At 44.2% G+C, this 13712-nt stretch overlaps 1 protein-coding gene and 1 long non-coding RNA gene across 7 annotated transcripts in view; one reads left to right on the forward strand and one right to left on the reverse strand.

Moving 5' to 3' along the window:
• Window positions 1-13712, reverse strand: part of KIF13B (kinesin family member 13B) — a 118350-nt gene that overhangs the window by 6780 nt on the left and 97858 nt on the right. For all 5 annotated transcript variants that reach the window (XM_086875477.1, XM_086875479.1, XM_086875476.1 and 2 more), the window contains 4 exons: window positions 10904-11021; window positions 10505-10638; window positions 2531-2593; window positions 68-1037 (listed from right to left, as the gene is read on the reverse strand). In XM_086875477.1, coding sequence (XP_086731603.1) covers window positions 68-1037; window positions 2531-2593; window positions 10505-10638; window positions 10904-11021 — 1285 coding nt within the window. The remainder of the gene's footprint in view (window positions 1-67; window positions 1038-2530; window positions 2594-10504; window positions 10639-10903; window positions 11022-13712) is intronic.
• On the forward strand, window positions 192-4236 carry LOC147654548 (uncharacterized). 2 transcript variants are annotated; one of them, XR_015282657.1, is made up of 5 exons: window positions 192-660; window positions 1778-1905; window positions 2548-2651; window positions 3249-3424; window positions 3575-4236. It is a non-coding gene; the product is annotated as an uncharacterized LOC147654548 (long non-coding RNA). The 2 variants fall into 2 exon arrangements; XR_015282658.1 differs by having other exon boundaries at window positions 216-531; window positions 3575-4119.

The raw sequence follows: 13712 nt of genomic DNA on the forward strand, positions 1-13712 counted from the left end.
CTTTAGGATGAGCTCTGCCAGCTGGGACACACCAGCTGCTTCCCACCTGACCCAGGGGATGTTTTACCTGAAGGCAAGTCCAGCTCAACACCAACCCACGTTCCTTCCTGGAAGTCTGTGGGCCCGATGTATCTAACGGTGCCCGTCTTATTGGTGCCAACTGTGACATACTCTCCCTCTTTCAGCCACTCGGGAATTTCGTTGGTGTCTTCAGAGTCGGAAATCACCTCCAGTTTTTCCTCTGCTGTCTCTGACCCGTTGTGGCTCAGTCCACGAGCACTGGACGTGGTTTTTCCTCCTTCCTGCTGCTCTTCTGTGCCCAAGGAACTCGTGGGATCTGATCCCAGCATGCTTGTAAAGGATCTCAGCTCCGATGTCTTCACCTTCTGGATTTTGAAGGGGGAGGCTGCAGCGCTGTTGGGATGAGCTTTGGGAAACCCCAGTTCTGAAGCCCCAGAAGACGTTTCCTTTTTCCTGGCTTGTCCTGCTGGCTCCACTGATTGTTTGGATATCGATTCCTTTGGTGTGGAGGTAGAGAGGAAAGGTTTTGCATCAGTGGCTGCAGAGGCATCGTTTCCCTGCTCGCTGGGAGAAGCACAAGACTTTCCATTCACTTCGGGGCCGTCCCTCGGTCTAGGGGGAGCACTTGGAAGGCTGAAGGTGGGGGGATTCTCCTTCTTTCTGGCCAGAGAGCTCTCAGAAGCCCTCTCTGAGTGTCCCTGCACGTCAGAAGGGACCTGAGCCAGTGCAGGAGCAGGGGAGTCGCTCCCTGCAGGTGTTGGACCTCCTGTCTGAGCCGCAGCGTCGCTCCCCGCTGCCAGGGCCTCGGAGAGGGTGGCTGTGGAGACGCTGTGGGAAAAGTACCCACTGGAGGCTTCACTCAGGGGGCTTGGAGGTCCCTCCTGGCAGTCCTGGGCCTGGCTGTCCCCTGTGGGCTGCTGCAAAGGCACTTTGGGTGTCTTCTCCAGACTCTTGTCCGCCTCGGGCGTCTGCGCCACGGTTTCCAGTGGCTGCTTTGCTGCTTCCTCTTGGTTCACCTGAAACACAGGGGGAGAGGGAACGTGAGGCTCCATCATCCAAAATATCTGGGCTAAAAGCACGGATACCAGACCTCAGGGAAGCACCAAGGCTTTGAGCCTATCTAAATCCCTGTGTAGCTGCCACCTCCAGAAGATGGAAGCTGATCCCAAGTCAGCCCAGCCAGCGTGGGAGGATTGTCAGCTCACTCCTTCCATTAATAAGGGAAGTGTCAACCCCAAGAAATACGCTCCCCAATATTTACTGAAAAATTATTTATATCACAGCAATGGTCATTTGCTGTTTGAACAGCAGGATTTATACAGAATGGGAACCAGCAGTGATCCATAAGTCTCTCACAGTTATTAGGCTTAAGTCTCTGGGTGGATAAATCATCCCCCTGCACCTAAACTGTCACTTCTGTCCCCGTTTCCAAATGCCATTCCCACCTCAGTGCCGCCAGCACCTCGCACTTCCAGAGGATGAAATTAACTGCACCTCACGAGATTAACAGTCCATTTCAGTGATGTATTTCTTGGCTGTAAAGTTTACTAAATCTGATAGATCAATATCTTTTGCCAGCACATGTACTCTAAAAGATTAGGATGTCTCTAAATCTCTTTGGGAAAGAGGGAGGAGGGAGAGTGCCAATAGGAAGTGGGGGGAAAAAAGACGTTGGAGAAAGGCAGATTTGAACAAATCCTGTCTCAGGTGAACATTTTTGTTTATTATTCACAATTTTGTGATTTCTTCCATCTAGTGGCTGAGTGTGAGACTCCGAACTACAGGATTTTCAACTTACTCCCAAAATGCCTTTTCCCCTGGAAACTTAAGCAGCATTTGAAGAAAGAGGGATTTGACTGGATTACTAGAATTTCAGAACCAAAGGTTTGCTATTGCTAATTAAAATGTAATAAAAAATGAAAACAAAAATAATTTAAAAATTAAAATTAAACATTTCAGCAGATTAAAAATATATTGTTCACTTTCCTATGGCAAGGGTGGTGTCCATGTGGACTCAGGAGCTTTGCTCTTTCTGTGGATTTTCCCTTTGGACAACACAGAATTTTCTAAGACAATAAAAGCACAGTGGGAGGAAGCTGATGTGTGCTCAGGAGACTGAAGTTCTGCTGAAAAGTGGGAGATCACAGGCTCTGTTTTCTCTCCAGCTTAGCAAGAGTTTTCCCATGATATCATGGTAAAATGGGGAATTAAGCTCCACACTTAGAACAGCCACATCCTGCTTACAGACACTGCCAGAGCCTAGAAATTTTCCTTTTAAAGCAGTGAACCAGCTAAATTTCAGCTAATTATCTGCTAATGCTTTCAAATATCAAAGTGTAACCGGGAACAGGAGAGGAGATTTCACCAGGACCTAAAACACCCGGCAGAATTTCACTGTCTCACAGAGAGGCAACAGCACAAGTGCAACAGGTTTTAAGCAGATGATGCTTTGGCCACCCCTGGCAGGTGAATACAAAAATTCCATCCTCACATCCTGGGATGTGCTCACCTGTTTTATCCTTGCAGCACTGGCATCCAGAGTGGCTGACTGAACCATAATTCGTGGGACAGCCTGGGGGAATGGAAATGAAGAGAATCGTTCAATGAAAGGATTAAGTATTGGCAAACTGGTAAATGTTAAAGCTTGTGTTTGAAATTTTGGGATCCTGAGCGAACCTTTGTCACAAAAGGATGGAAAACTACACCGGGTTTTCAGTACCTGAAATGGAGTTTGTCAAAAAAAAAAAGGAGGGACAGAGGCTTTTTACACAGGCAGAGGGAATAGTTTTAATCTAGGAAAGATTTAGGTTAGATATTAGGATAGAATTCTTCCTGTGAGGGTGCTGAGTCCCTGGCACAGGGTGCCCAGAGAAGCTGTGGCTGGCCCTGGATCCCTGGAAGTGTTCAAAAATCACCTGGATGTGGCACTTGAGGACCTGGATTAGTCATGACCACAGGGGTGGTGCTGGACTTGATGCTCCTCAAGGCCTTTTCCAACCTTAAGGATCTATGGTTTGATCTCCAGAACTCCTTCTCCTTTTCCAGTCTCTAAATTCAGTCTGGATCTGAGCAGTGTTGGCTTTAACTCAAAAAGCAAGGCAGAATCCAGGTCTGTGCATCCCTTTTTCCAGGAGGACATTCCCTCTGCCTGCTGCACGGGGCTGGATCGGCAGGAACTGACAATAAACAGCCCTCACTTGCTCCATATTCAGGTTTTTATGTTGCAGATTTGAAATAATCCCTCTCCTGAGACCAGAGCAGCACACTGTGACACCTGATATAAATCTGAGGCTATGCTGTCGGCTTGGGCTGTCACACAGGAGGGGAAGGAACCACCAGATCAGTGGAGAACCTCGGGAAAAGGAAGCGAGGGAAAATGAAGAGAAAGAGAGAGGAGAAAAAGGTAGAAAAATCTCTTTAAATTAAATAATGAACTGCAAGGGCAGGTTTAGACTTTGAGGGGAAGAGCTCCTTAAGGGAGACACATTACACAATCTGGGAGCTGCTTTTATTCTTTTTATGTATGTTTTTTTTTATTCTTTTATTCTCCAAGGGACTTGAGAATTCCTTCTGTACAAACACACAGGCAGTGCTCAGCTCCCAGACAAGTGATTCCCAGAACTCAATAATCTGTTTAAAGCACTGAAACCTTCCAGCTGAGGAGTGAGGAACCTTCTCTTGCATCCCTTCTAAGCCCAGTAAAGCAGAAATATGACTGATCTTACCCTCAAGAGGAATAAACACGGGAGAGAAGAACAGCTTTTATTTATACAGAGATTTCCAGGCATTAAAAAACCAAGGTGGTTCGACGTAGAAAATAAAAAGACAAAAATTGGACAAAACCCCAGCAGGGTCACCACGGACCCAAGTAAATTTTTTGATGACATTAAAGCTCCAGTTCAATAAAAGGAAGCAGGATATGAGGGGGTTTTGCTTTCTCCTAAACCTGCTAAATGAAAATTCACTGCTGGAATGGGGTTCAGAGCAAACTGTCTCTGTTTTGGGTGCACAAGTTTGTGCATTTTGAGATGCTCAACTGGTCAGGAATCAGTCAGGAAGCAGATGGATCAGAATAAACCAGTGAAGAAACCCTGCAAAGTTTAGGTTTTATAAAATTTGTCCAGCCTTATTATCGAGAAATAAGCATGCAGAATTGGAATATGGAAAAGTATTTAAAGCTACTTTTCTCCCTTTAAAACAAATAAACAGAGTAAAGAGTTTGGGTTTTTTTATCTCTCCAAAACCTCCAGTCTTATTGCCTGAAAATGCACAAAAATCTAAAAATCCAGTTGGTATCACACAGCAAAAGAAAGAAAACCATTAGGCTTTAATCACTCCTCATCAAGTTCTCCTCCTGAAAGGATGACAGATCTCCAAACCACAGTAACTTTGCCAAGCACAGTTTAGAAAAACAGGGAGGGAAAAGCAATTCTGAGAGGAGGCACTTGCCCAGTTTTGGTGCTGACAAGAAGCAGCTGGGCAGGAACACCCTCACTGGGGCACCACACCAGACCAGGGGACAAAATGCAGTCAAATTCATTGGGGAGGGGGGGAAACACACTGAAAACAAATGGTTGGGACTATCTGGGGTGACACTGCTGGATGAAAAATATTTCTGGATCCAGAGCCAAATTCTCTCATTAAATGTTTGTAGATAGTGACTGCTAAACTTGATGCATCTATTTATCCACTGGCAAAACACGACCCTTTTACACTGATGATTTCTGGCAGAATTTCTTCAACCAAGCTGACAAAACACAGAGTGAGGGAGAACATGAAAGCTTTTCACTTTAAAGCATCTTTGATTATCTTCTAAGAGCTGCTGCTCTGTGCAGGGAGATGATGAGGATTTCTGAAGCTGGACGTGCCCCAGGTGTGTGCACTCCCACCCCAGAAATCCCCCCAGTGCTGGGGTGATCCCCCAGTGTGGGCAGCAGGGGAGGGGGGAATCTGCCCTGCTCAGGTGAGACCCCACCTGCAGAGCTGCCTCCAGCCCTGGGCTCCAACAGCAGAAGGATTTGGAGCTGCTGGAGAGAGTCCAGAGGAGGCCACAGAGATGTTCCAAGGGCTAGAGCCCCTCTGCTCTGGAGCCAGGCTGGGAGAGCTGGGGGTGCTCACCTGGAGAAGGGAAGGATCCAGGGAGAGCTCAGAGCCCCTTGCAGGGCCTAAAGGGGCTCCAGGAGAGCTGGAGAGGGACTGGGGACAAGGGATGGAGGGACAGGACACAGGGAATGGCTTCCCACTGCCAGAGGGCAGGGATGGATGGGATATTGGGAAGGAATTCCTGGCTGTGAGGGTGGGGAAGCCCTGGCACAGATGAAGCTGTGGCTGCCCCTGGATCCCTGGAAGTGTCCAAGGCCAGGTTGGACAGGGCTTGGAGCAGCCTGGATCAGTGGAAGGTGTCCCTGTACATGGCAGGGGGTGGGACTGGATGATTTTTAAGGTTCTTTCCAACCCAAACCATTCCAGGATTCCACAGTGATTCTATGAACCTTTGATCTCTGGGAGTGCACATTTTGTGCTCACTCAGAGGTCACTTTGCACATTCTCTGAGGTGACCAAAAGAGAGCCCAACCTGCCATGCTGGTGAGCTTGAAGAGGAAAAGCATTTGTGTGTCTCTCCCCAGCTACAGCGGCACCAACTTCATTAATCCTGAATGAACATTTTTTTCATCCCATATATTCCACACATATATAACAGCCACCTCTTCCAGGAGCTCAGCAAAACACATTTGGTATTTCTGTGTCATTAAACACTTTGTGAAATGCCTCTGGCAGCAGTGACTGATGACTTCAGTGCAAAGCCTTTGATTTCGTGTCACTTGGATGAAAATCCCTCAGTATTAACACCCAATATGCAGAAAGTTCAGTGGCATTTAAGAGAACAAATCAGGCCAAGAACTGCCCTGTGAATGGCAGCTATGGTTTAGCCAAGGTTGATATAATCCTAAAAGGACATTATCCCAAACTTCCACTGCTCTTTTCTTTGCCTTCCCATGCCCAGACAGGAGGGGCTGAGCCTCCTCCCACTGACAGTGTTATGGTCCCATCACTATTTAACAACAGCTACTGCGAACTTCTGCAGCAGGACAGAGATTTAAATTCATTAAACACAGATATAAATCAGTTTGGAGCACTCAGGATAAAATACTTCCAACAAGGCGTGCATGGAAATGCAGGGAGAATTCCAAATTCCCTAGTACACAGCCTGAAAAAAACCACCCATTTTTAAACGGTAACCCCCCCCCACCCCAACAATCTTCCTCTTGAAAATTAATTTTAAATTGAGGGCAAAGTCATTAATCACTCAAATATAAAATCTCCTGCCTTCCACAAGGAGATCTGAAATCCAGTGCAAGTTAATTTGTTGGGGTTTTTTGGTGTTTGCTCATTTTCTTCTCTAAATACACTCTGTATTTAAATATTAACCCAAACAACCCCCTCTTATCCCACATTCCATATGTGGAACGTTTCAGCCTGTAATAAAACTTCAGAATTCCCCACTTCTAGTAAAATTTATACAAAATTAACCACACCATTTCCTATGCAGCTAAATTACTTTGTTTCTAGGTCCTGGCAGATTAAAAGAGTAATTCATACCCATTTTTTAAGTTCGTTTATAAAGAAATTTGAATGGTTTGGAACATCCAAAGCCAGTTTTCCACACTCATTCTCATAAAAAATTATTTGTATTTGAGGATTACAGGGAAAACCGAGCTCAGAAGGAAATGAAAACACCAACAACTGAGTCACAAGGAGACACACATGAGCTCTGCTGATTTTGACATCCAAATGATTTTTAAACTCTGAAAAAAAAAAAAAGCCTTCAAGATGTTAAAGAAAGTTCTCCAAGGCCACATTATTTACATTTGATTAAGGAATGTCAGTTCTAGCAATTATACTGTGCACCAGGCCCACCCATGAAACTGTTATTTTTTAATGGACTGCCAGAACAGGGGTTTTGTCTACTTAGAAAGCCTTTCATTAACTGCATTTCATTAGTTTCTAAGATTAATTTCTATGTCTGCATCAGAAGGGAAAGAAGTGACAGCTGCCCTCTCCATGTGGCTACACCACAAAGCAAAAATGAATTATCTGGAAATTCAAAGAATTTATCTTTTTTTTTTAAATAGTTCTGTGACTCAAGATCTCTCTCTCAAGCCATGTGCTACCAAAAAGACATCTGAGCATCCAAAAAAATTCTTGGATAGGAAGGTGACCAAAATCCACTCACCAAATCTGCCACAGGAATTTCCTTTTGCCACAGCAATGCCAAAAAAACCCAGAAACTGAAATTGAATATGTCCATTTTTAATGTCATCACTCAGTGATGCCCTGAACCACGGTTACACAGACAGTTCCTGGAGAGCCACAGGGGCACAGGGGAAAAGAACAGGAATTCTGCTTGGTGCACACTGGGAAAGCCTCAGCATGTGAAGAAAAAAGAGGAGTTTCAATTCCTACATAATATAATTTAGCACAGACAGATGAAACTCTGCTTCCCCCTCCACCTGCATATTTCACACAAGGATTTTAAACTTCTCCCCATCAGCAGTGAGGGTCAGAAGGCTCCAAATCTTGCACTCTGTGCTTCTCAGCTTTTTCAAGAACAGGCTGGGAAAATAAAAAGCAATTCCAGCCATCGAGAAAGGTTTAAATTGTTGTTTTTTTTCATTTCTTTTTATTTTTTTAATTTACAGACTACTGGCAATTAATTTAAAGGCACCAGATAAAGGAGAAAATAGGCATTTTCTAACTTTAAAGTATATAAACAGCTTCATCAGAACCCAATCTTTTAGGTACATAAACAGCTTCATCGGAAGCCGTTCTGCGAGTTACATAAAGAATCCTATTATGCCAAATTAATTCAATCTAACTAATTAGAGAGCAGGAAGTTCTTTCAATTATTTTATGTGCTGTCTGAGAAACACACTTGAATACGAGAGCAGATTTCATTAATTGCGGTTCATTATTCTCCAGATTAGTTACTAAACTTGCAGCAGAAGGTCAAAGACAGCAATTTTGTTCACTGCCACCACCTTGACTGCGATGTCTCTGCCTTTATTTTATTTTTGAAGCTCAAGCAACCGCTCTAAACAAGGGAAGATCACTTTGTAAAGGTAATTTTTGTCTGGGCTCGCTCACTTTAATGCTGATGCTGCTCTAAGCAATGGGCAGGACTAAAATAAAAAGTGTGTTTGGAAGTGTATTTTTATAATGACTGTTAAAATGTTTTTACCAGCACAGGATCAGAGATTTGGTACCACACCCACTTGGAACAGTCATGGTGAACTTCAACTCCAAACTGGGATAAAGGGTCAGTCCTGCTCCTCTGGAAGTTTGCTTTTCATGGAATCATGGAATATCCTGAGCTGGCAGGGACCCCAAGGATCACCCAGTCCAACCCCTGGCCCTGCACAGACACCCCAACAACCCCACCCTGGGCATCCCTGGGATGTTGTCCAACACTCCTGGAGCTCTGGCAGCCTTGGGAACATCACCCAGTGCTGGGGCACTGGAACAGCTCCCAGGGAATGGTGACATTCCCAAAACAGCCAAAGCTCCAGGAATGTCTGGACAGTGCTCTCAGGGACAGGGTGGGAGTACTGGGGTGTCTGTGCAGGGCCAGGGGTTGGATCAATGATCCCTGTGGATCTCTCCACCTCAGGATATTCCACAATGCCCTGGGATTGCTGACAGCAGTGAAGAAGCCCCATTTCCCTACGGATGGAGCTGCAAGGAATTTGTGAAACCTCTCAAACTAGGGAGGTGCATTTGCCATTCAGCTGATTTGTTCCACTGCAAAGCCTGAAATCAAGAGTAATTCTAACATTTCATTGTATTGCACAGACCCACTGGTCGTGGAAACCCTGGGCTGCTCTCCTGTGCAAGCACTGAAGCATCACATACAACTCTTTATTTTTTGAAAAACAAACCATTAATAACATTTCCCCTCCTATTAAAAATCGTTGAGATCATGACCTGGTTGACTTTCCATAGTAATCCATAATATAAACTAAAATCTCATTAAGGAGATGTCTCTGTAGTTTAAAACTTGATTTCTAGACAAATCATCCATGACTGATCTTGAACAGGAAAGGAGTGGGAACAGGTGGTTAGACTAGAGGCAGGAAATTAAGCCTAGTTTCTCCTCTCAGCTCTCACTGATTCACTGAGGCTTCAAGAAGGTGTGAAAGGCTCTCACTGCAATTGTAAGAGCACCTATTTGCATCTTTCCTTACCCAAATACCTTTAAAGAAAGTCACCACTTTCATTTTAATTCTCTACAGTTCATAGATGAGGAGGTTTGTACAATTCCAGCCTCAACATCAAGCAGAAGGCAACATGAAAATGTAAAATGAATCCCCAATCAAGCTAAAAATATTTTAAAACTGCCTCATTCTTATTTGTGCTGTATGTGCCAGAAGTTACTTTTAAAAATATTTAAGTGTTAGTGGATTTATTTTTGCTCTATTTAATATTTTACTGTATTTCTATTATGCCAAAACAACTTCCTGTACTCCAGGTACGTTCTTGTAAGAGCAAATTCAGTTGTTGCAAACAAAATATGTGGATTCATCCACAAAAAAAAAGAGTTCAGGGACTCATGTTCAGGGATTTTAGGGTTTGTTCTGAGGAAGACTTTCTTTAAAATGTTTGCCTGCATGGCAAGAGGTGAGGAAAAGTCTGAGTTAATAAGTGATGAGCTTCCAGAACTCCAGGCAAAGGACGAGGGTGAGAGCAGAACCAGCACAGACAGAATTCAGATTCATCTTCACAGCAGTTTTTAAACCTTCAAAATTTACTCTACAGGGAAATATTCCTTTATAAATAAGCTACAGCCTTACAAATAAAGGAGATTATATGATTTATAATGGGATTCTCTATTTCATCTGATGTTTTTTTAAAAGACAGAAGTGTTTTTGCAGTCAGCTTGACCGTGCATCAACTTCTGCTCGGAGCACAGAAGCCACATCTGGAGCAGGTGGGAGCTTTGCAGCACAACATCCAAAAGAAAAAATGGAAATCAAATGACATGTGGAATAGGTGAGAATGAACAAAAGCACCTGCCCCAGGTACACAGGAAAAGATGGTAAAAGGTGGCACGAGCTGGGGCGAGGGGTGGGAGGGGATGGGATATGAAATAAGGAATTAAAAATAGAATTACATTTTCCTCCTGGCAATACACAAACAACACTAAGTGCCCTTCATAAATTTCACCATTGTTGCTGCGAGTGGGAGGCCCATAAATCACCCTGGGAGTGGAGCTGGCTCTTGTAAAAAGCCAAGTGGGCTGAGTGTGTGTCAATAAGTTCCAGCAGCTCCGCTAGCCCTGGACAGGATGGAGGGGAAATGGATCACGAGGCTTTACTGTGCCTAAAAGCCTGGTTTGCTCTGCAACAACTTCCACAAAACAGCTCTCTGCCAGCAAGCCCAGCAGCACTCACCAATATTGGATTTTGTGGGTGATTTAATGCTTTACCTGCTGTGCAAAGGGAGAGCTCTGCCTGCCCTTTTTCTCATCTCTGACAGGGAACAGGGACTTCAGCAGCTTTGGCATCTGAGGCACGAAGGACTTGACAGGATTCAGGTAGGAAGCAGCCAGGCTACCAATACCTGTTGGAGAAAAATAATAATACATAAAAAGAGTTATTCTTTGGAGGAAGTGGGGAAAAAGACACAAGACCCTCTATAAAAAAAATCTTTAAAACTTGTTTTTAGTCTAAGATGACTTCTGTGGTCAAAGAATGAGCAACTCTCTGACTTTTTGTGTCACTAAGGAGCTGCAGTGACTTCATCCCATGTTTAGGAAGTTCCCTGAGCTGTAGGAGAGCCCTTATTTGGATCAGGAGAGTTTTCTGAGCTGAAGAAGAGCCCCTACCTGGATCAGGAGAGTGGTTTTGCTGCCCAGAGCCCGGCAGGGAGGTACGAGATGGACTAATGCCTCTACTGGAGTTTGTGGCACCTTGGGACACATCTTGCTGACTCTCCCATCGACCCTAGAGGGGATAAAAAAAGGTGTTTTTCCAAGTCAGCACAAGAGCAGGAGCACAGCAATCCTGAGACACCCTGCACAGCCCCTCTGCCAAGCTCAGCGAGCCAGAGCTGAGGAAAAACCCTTCCCCAGAGGTGCTTTTAGTTGGCAGACCCAGCCCTGCAAAGATGGGCACCCTCAGCAGAAAGGCACAGAAAAAGTTTATTTCTAGACCTCACAGCTGCAATATTTATTTCTATATTCTTTCTGTTTCTCTCACTTGTGCTGCTGTGCTTTGGAAGCTGAGTATGTTACAACCAGGTGAAAATAATATGGTGCTGTCTGCCCAAAATTCCTGAATATTCTGTGTATCTACTCAGGAGCAGTGGAAGCAGAAAAAGGGTGAGGACAGAGCTTTAAACAAGAAATACAAGACCTAAAAAGGCTGGATGTTGGTGTCTGGAGTCAGAGAAAGGAGGAGTTGATCAGATCAAGAGGAAGCAACTGTGGCACTGCAAAGCTCTCTGACAGCCTGGGAAAGAGAAAGCTGGAATATCCAAGTGGATTGCAGGAGCCACAAAACAGATTAGCACACGTTAGAGTTTTGGAATAGGTTTTGAAGATGAAACAAGAATATTTTCAGCCCTACAAGATGCAGATGAGGAAGAAACAGTGACAGAGAAAAGAGCAGCTCCTTTGCCTTCCCAAGATCCCAGGATTCTCTGTTTGGGTTTTCCCGCGGATCCCACACACCATTCTGCACACGAGGGGTGATTTCTCTTGCTTTTACAAAGGTCCATTGTGGTTTTGGAACTTTCCTCTCAAACTCACAGCCAGAAACTGGCTCAGTGACAAAGCCTCTTGTCCAACAGAGGCCACTGTTTCACATCAGCACGTGAGTGACAAGAATCTATGTGTCAAAATCCATTTTTTATTAATTCTCTCATCTTGCTAGGTAGAATCATTTATAAATTCATCTGCAATGATTACTCCAAGTGACTGGCCAGGCTGGGTCCCTGCTGGAAGTTTCATGAAGATGCAGGACAAGGCCTGGTTTTGCTTCACCAAGCTGAGTGTGCAGAGCGGGAAGGGAAACCAAAATTCCATGGGGTTGTCCTGAAAACGTCTGAGGGAGGCACACATGCAAAAGCACGTTGCCAAAGCAGTTCCTCCTCATTTACATGATTTATAGGAGACCTGAAAACGATCAACACTCATTTATGAGCCTATGGGTCAAAAGAGTCCAGTCTCAGACTCATCAAGAAGTCTCAGGGTCTTGTGGGAAAATGCTGTCCTGTTCAGGTGGCAAAATGTTTTCAGGATGAGTTTGCAAAGCTTCACCTTTCCAAAGGTGCAGCCAAACTGATAAAAACTGAAGTCTAATCCCATTTTTTTTATTTTTTTTGGTAAAGAATTTTGCTATGGCTGATGCAAAATCTGGATTTTACTGTACACCTGAATTTTTAAATTTGTGTTTCAAAAGATATAACAGGAAGATAAATCCTTTCAGAGTAAAATGGTGCAGGTGTTACAAGGGATGGAAGGACCTGCTGTGTCCCAGACCATAAGTTTCATGTATTTTTTCCTGGAGAAAAGGGGGAAAATGTACTTTTCCAAGAAGCACCCCGCTGTTGGATGCAAGGAATTAATCTGACCTTGAACATAAAAATGACAGGCAGCCAAACTAATCTTAACTGGAACTTGAAGTCATGAATGTTTCACAAATAATAAATAAGCCAGGATAGGAGGAATAGATTTCTCCAATGGGTTGAAGGTCACGGTGAGCAGCCCAGGGCAAGAATCATTTCCATTTGGATCTATAAGTCAGTCCCAGGGAAGCTCTCCTGCTTTGAATAGCAAATAACCTCACTTGGGCAGAGCAGGACCTGTCCTCAGCCCTCCTGCTCCAGGTACAGACAGTGCTGCAGCTGGGAAGACAAATTTGGGATAACTGATGGATGTCTGATGTCACTGAGGCATCCTGAAAGTCAAGCTGATGGAGGCCAGGCTGGGAGCAGCAGGGGTTTGTTTAGTCTGCTATTTTTGAGGATTTTGGTGTTTAAGCCCTTCTTGAAATCTTCCTGCTCTGCCCATGCCTTAAGCCTCCAATTCCAGCATTATCTTTGACCTGCAACTCATTTGTGTCTTACACACATCCAGCAGTCATGTCTGAGGTTGGAAAATTCTACCAGATGCTCCCATGAAACCATCTTTCCTACTCCTCATCCCCAAACTTTCTTTTTTTTTTTTAAATTTTTTTTTTTTTGGCTTTTGTGTTTCTATTAGTGCAGATTTCTCTCAGGTGGCCTTATCATGCACACGGATTAATAAAAAATAGAAGACTCAAACCAAACAGCACAAGACTCAAAATGATCTTTAAATATTGATTTTGCTGCCTCCTGGCCTAGTCTGCCATCAGCCTGGTAGATGTTGGCACTGGATTAGGAAAAAGAGCTGTGGAAGAGTGAAAAGCCTCTGAAAGGCTCATTTTTGGAGAATATAAATCTTGATTTGTGATCCTTTTGCATCTTGAGTTAGTGATCCACCTGAAGACAAATGGATGAAGGTGACACATCTTGAGCCAAGCCCAAGTGCTTCTGGAGACCACAGGAAAAGCAGAAACAGAAAGAATATTACAAATACTCAAGAGTATTGTAGCTTACTAGAACAGGGACTCGGTGCAGGTAAAGAGCAACTAAATAAATTTCTGAGTCAT

This window comes from Cyanistes caeruleus, chromosome 2, assembly GCF_971803275.1.
Source record: "Cyanistes caeruleus chromosome 2, bCyaCae1.hap1.1, whole genome shotgun sequence".
Taxonomy (NCBI): domain Eukaryota; kingdom Metazoa; phylum Chordata; class Aves; order Passeriformes; family Paridae; genus Cyanistes; species Cyanistes caeruleus.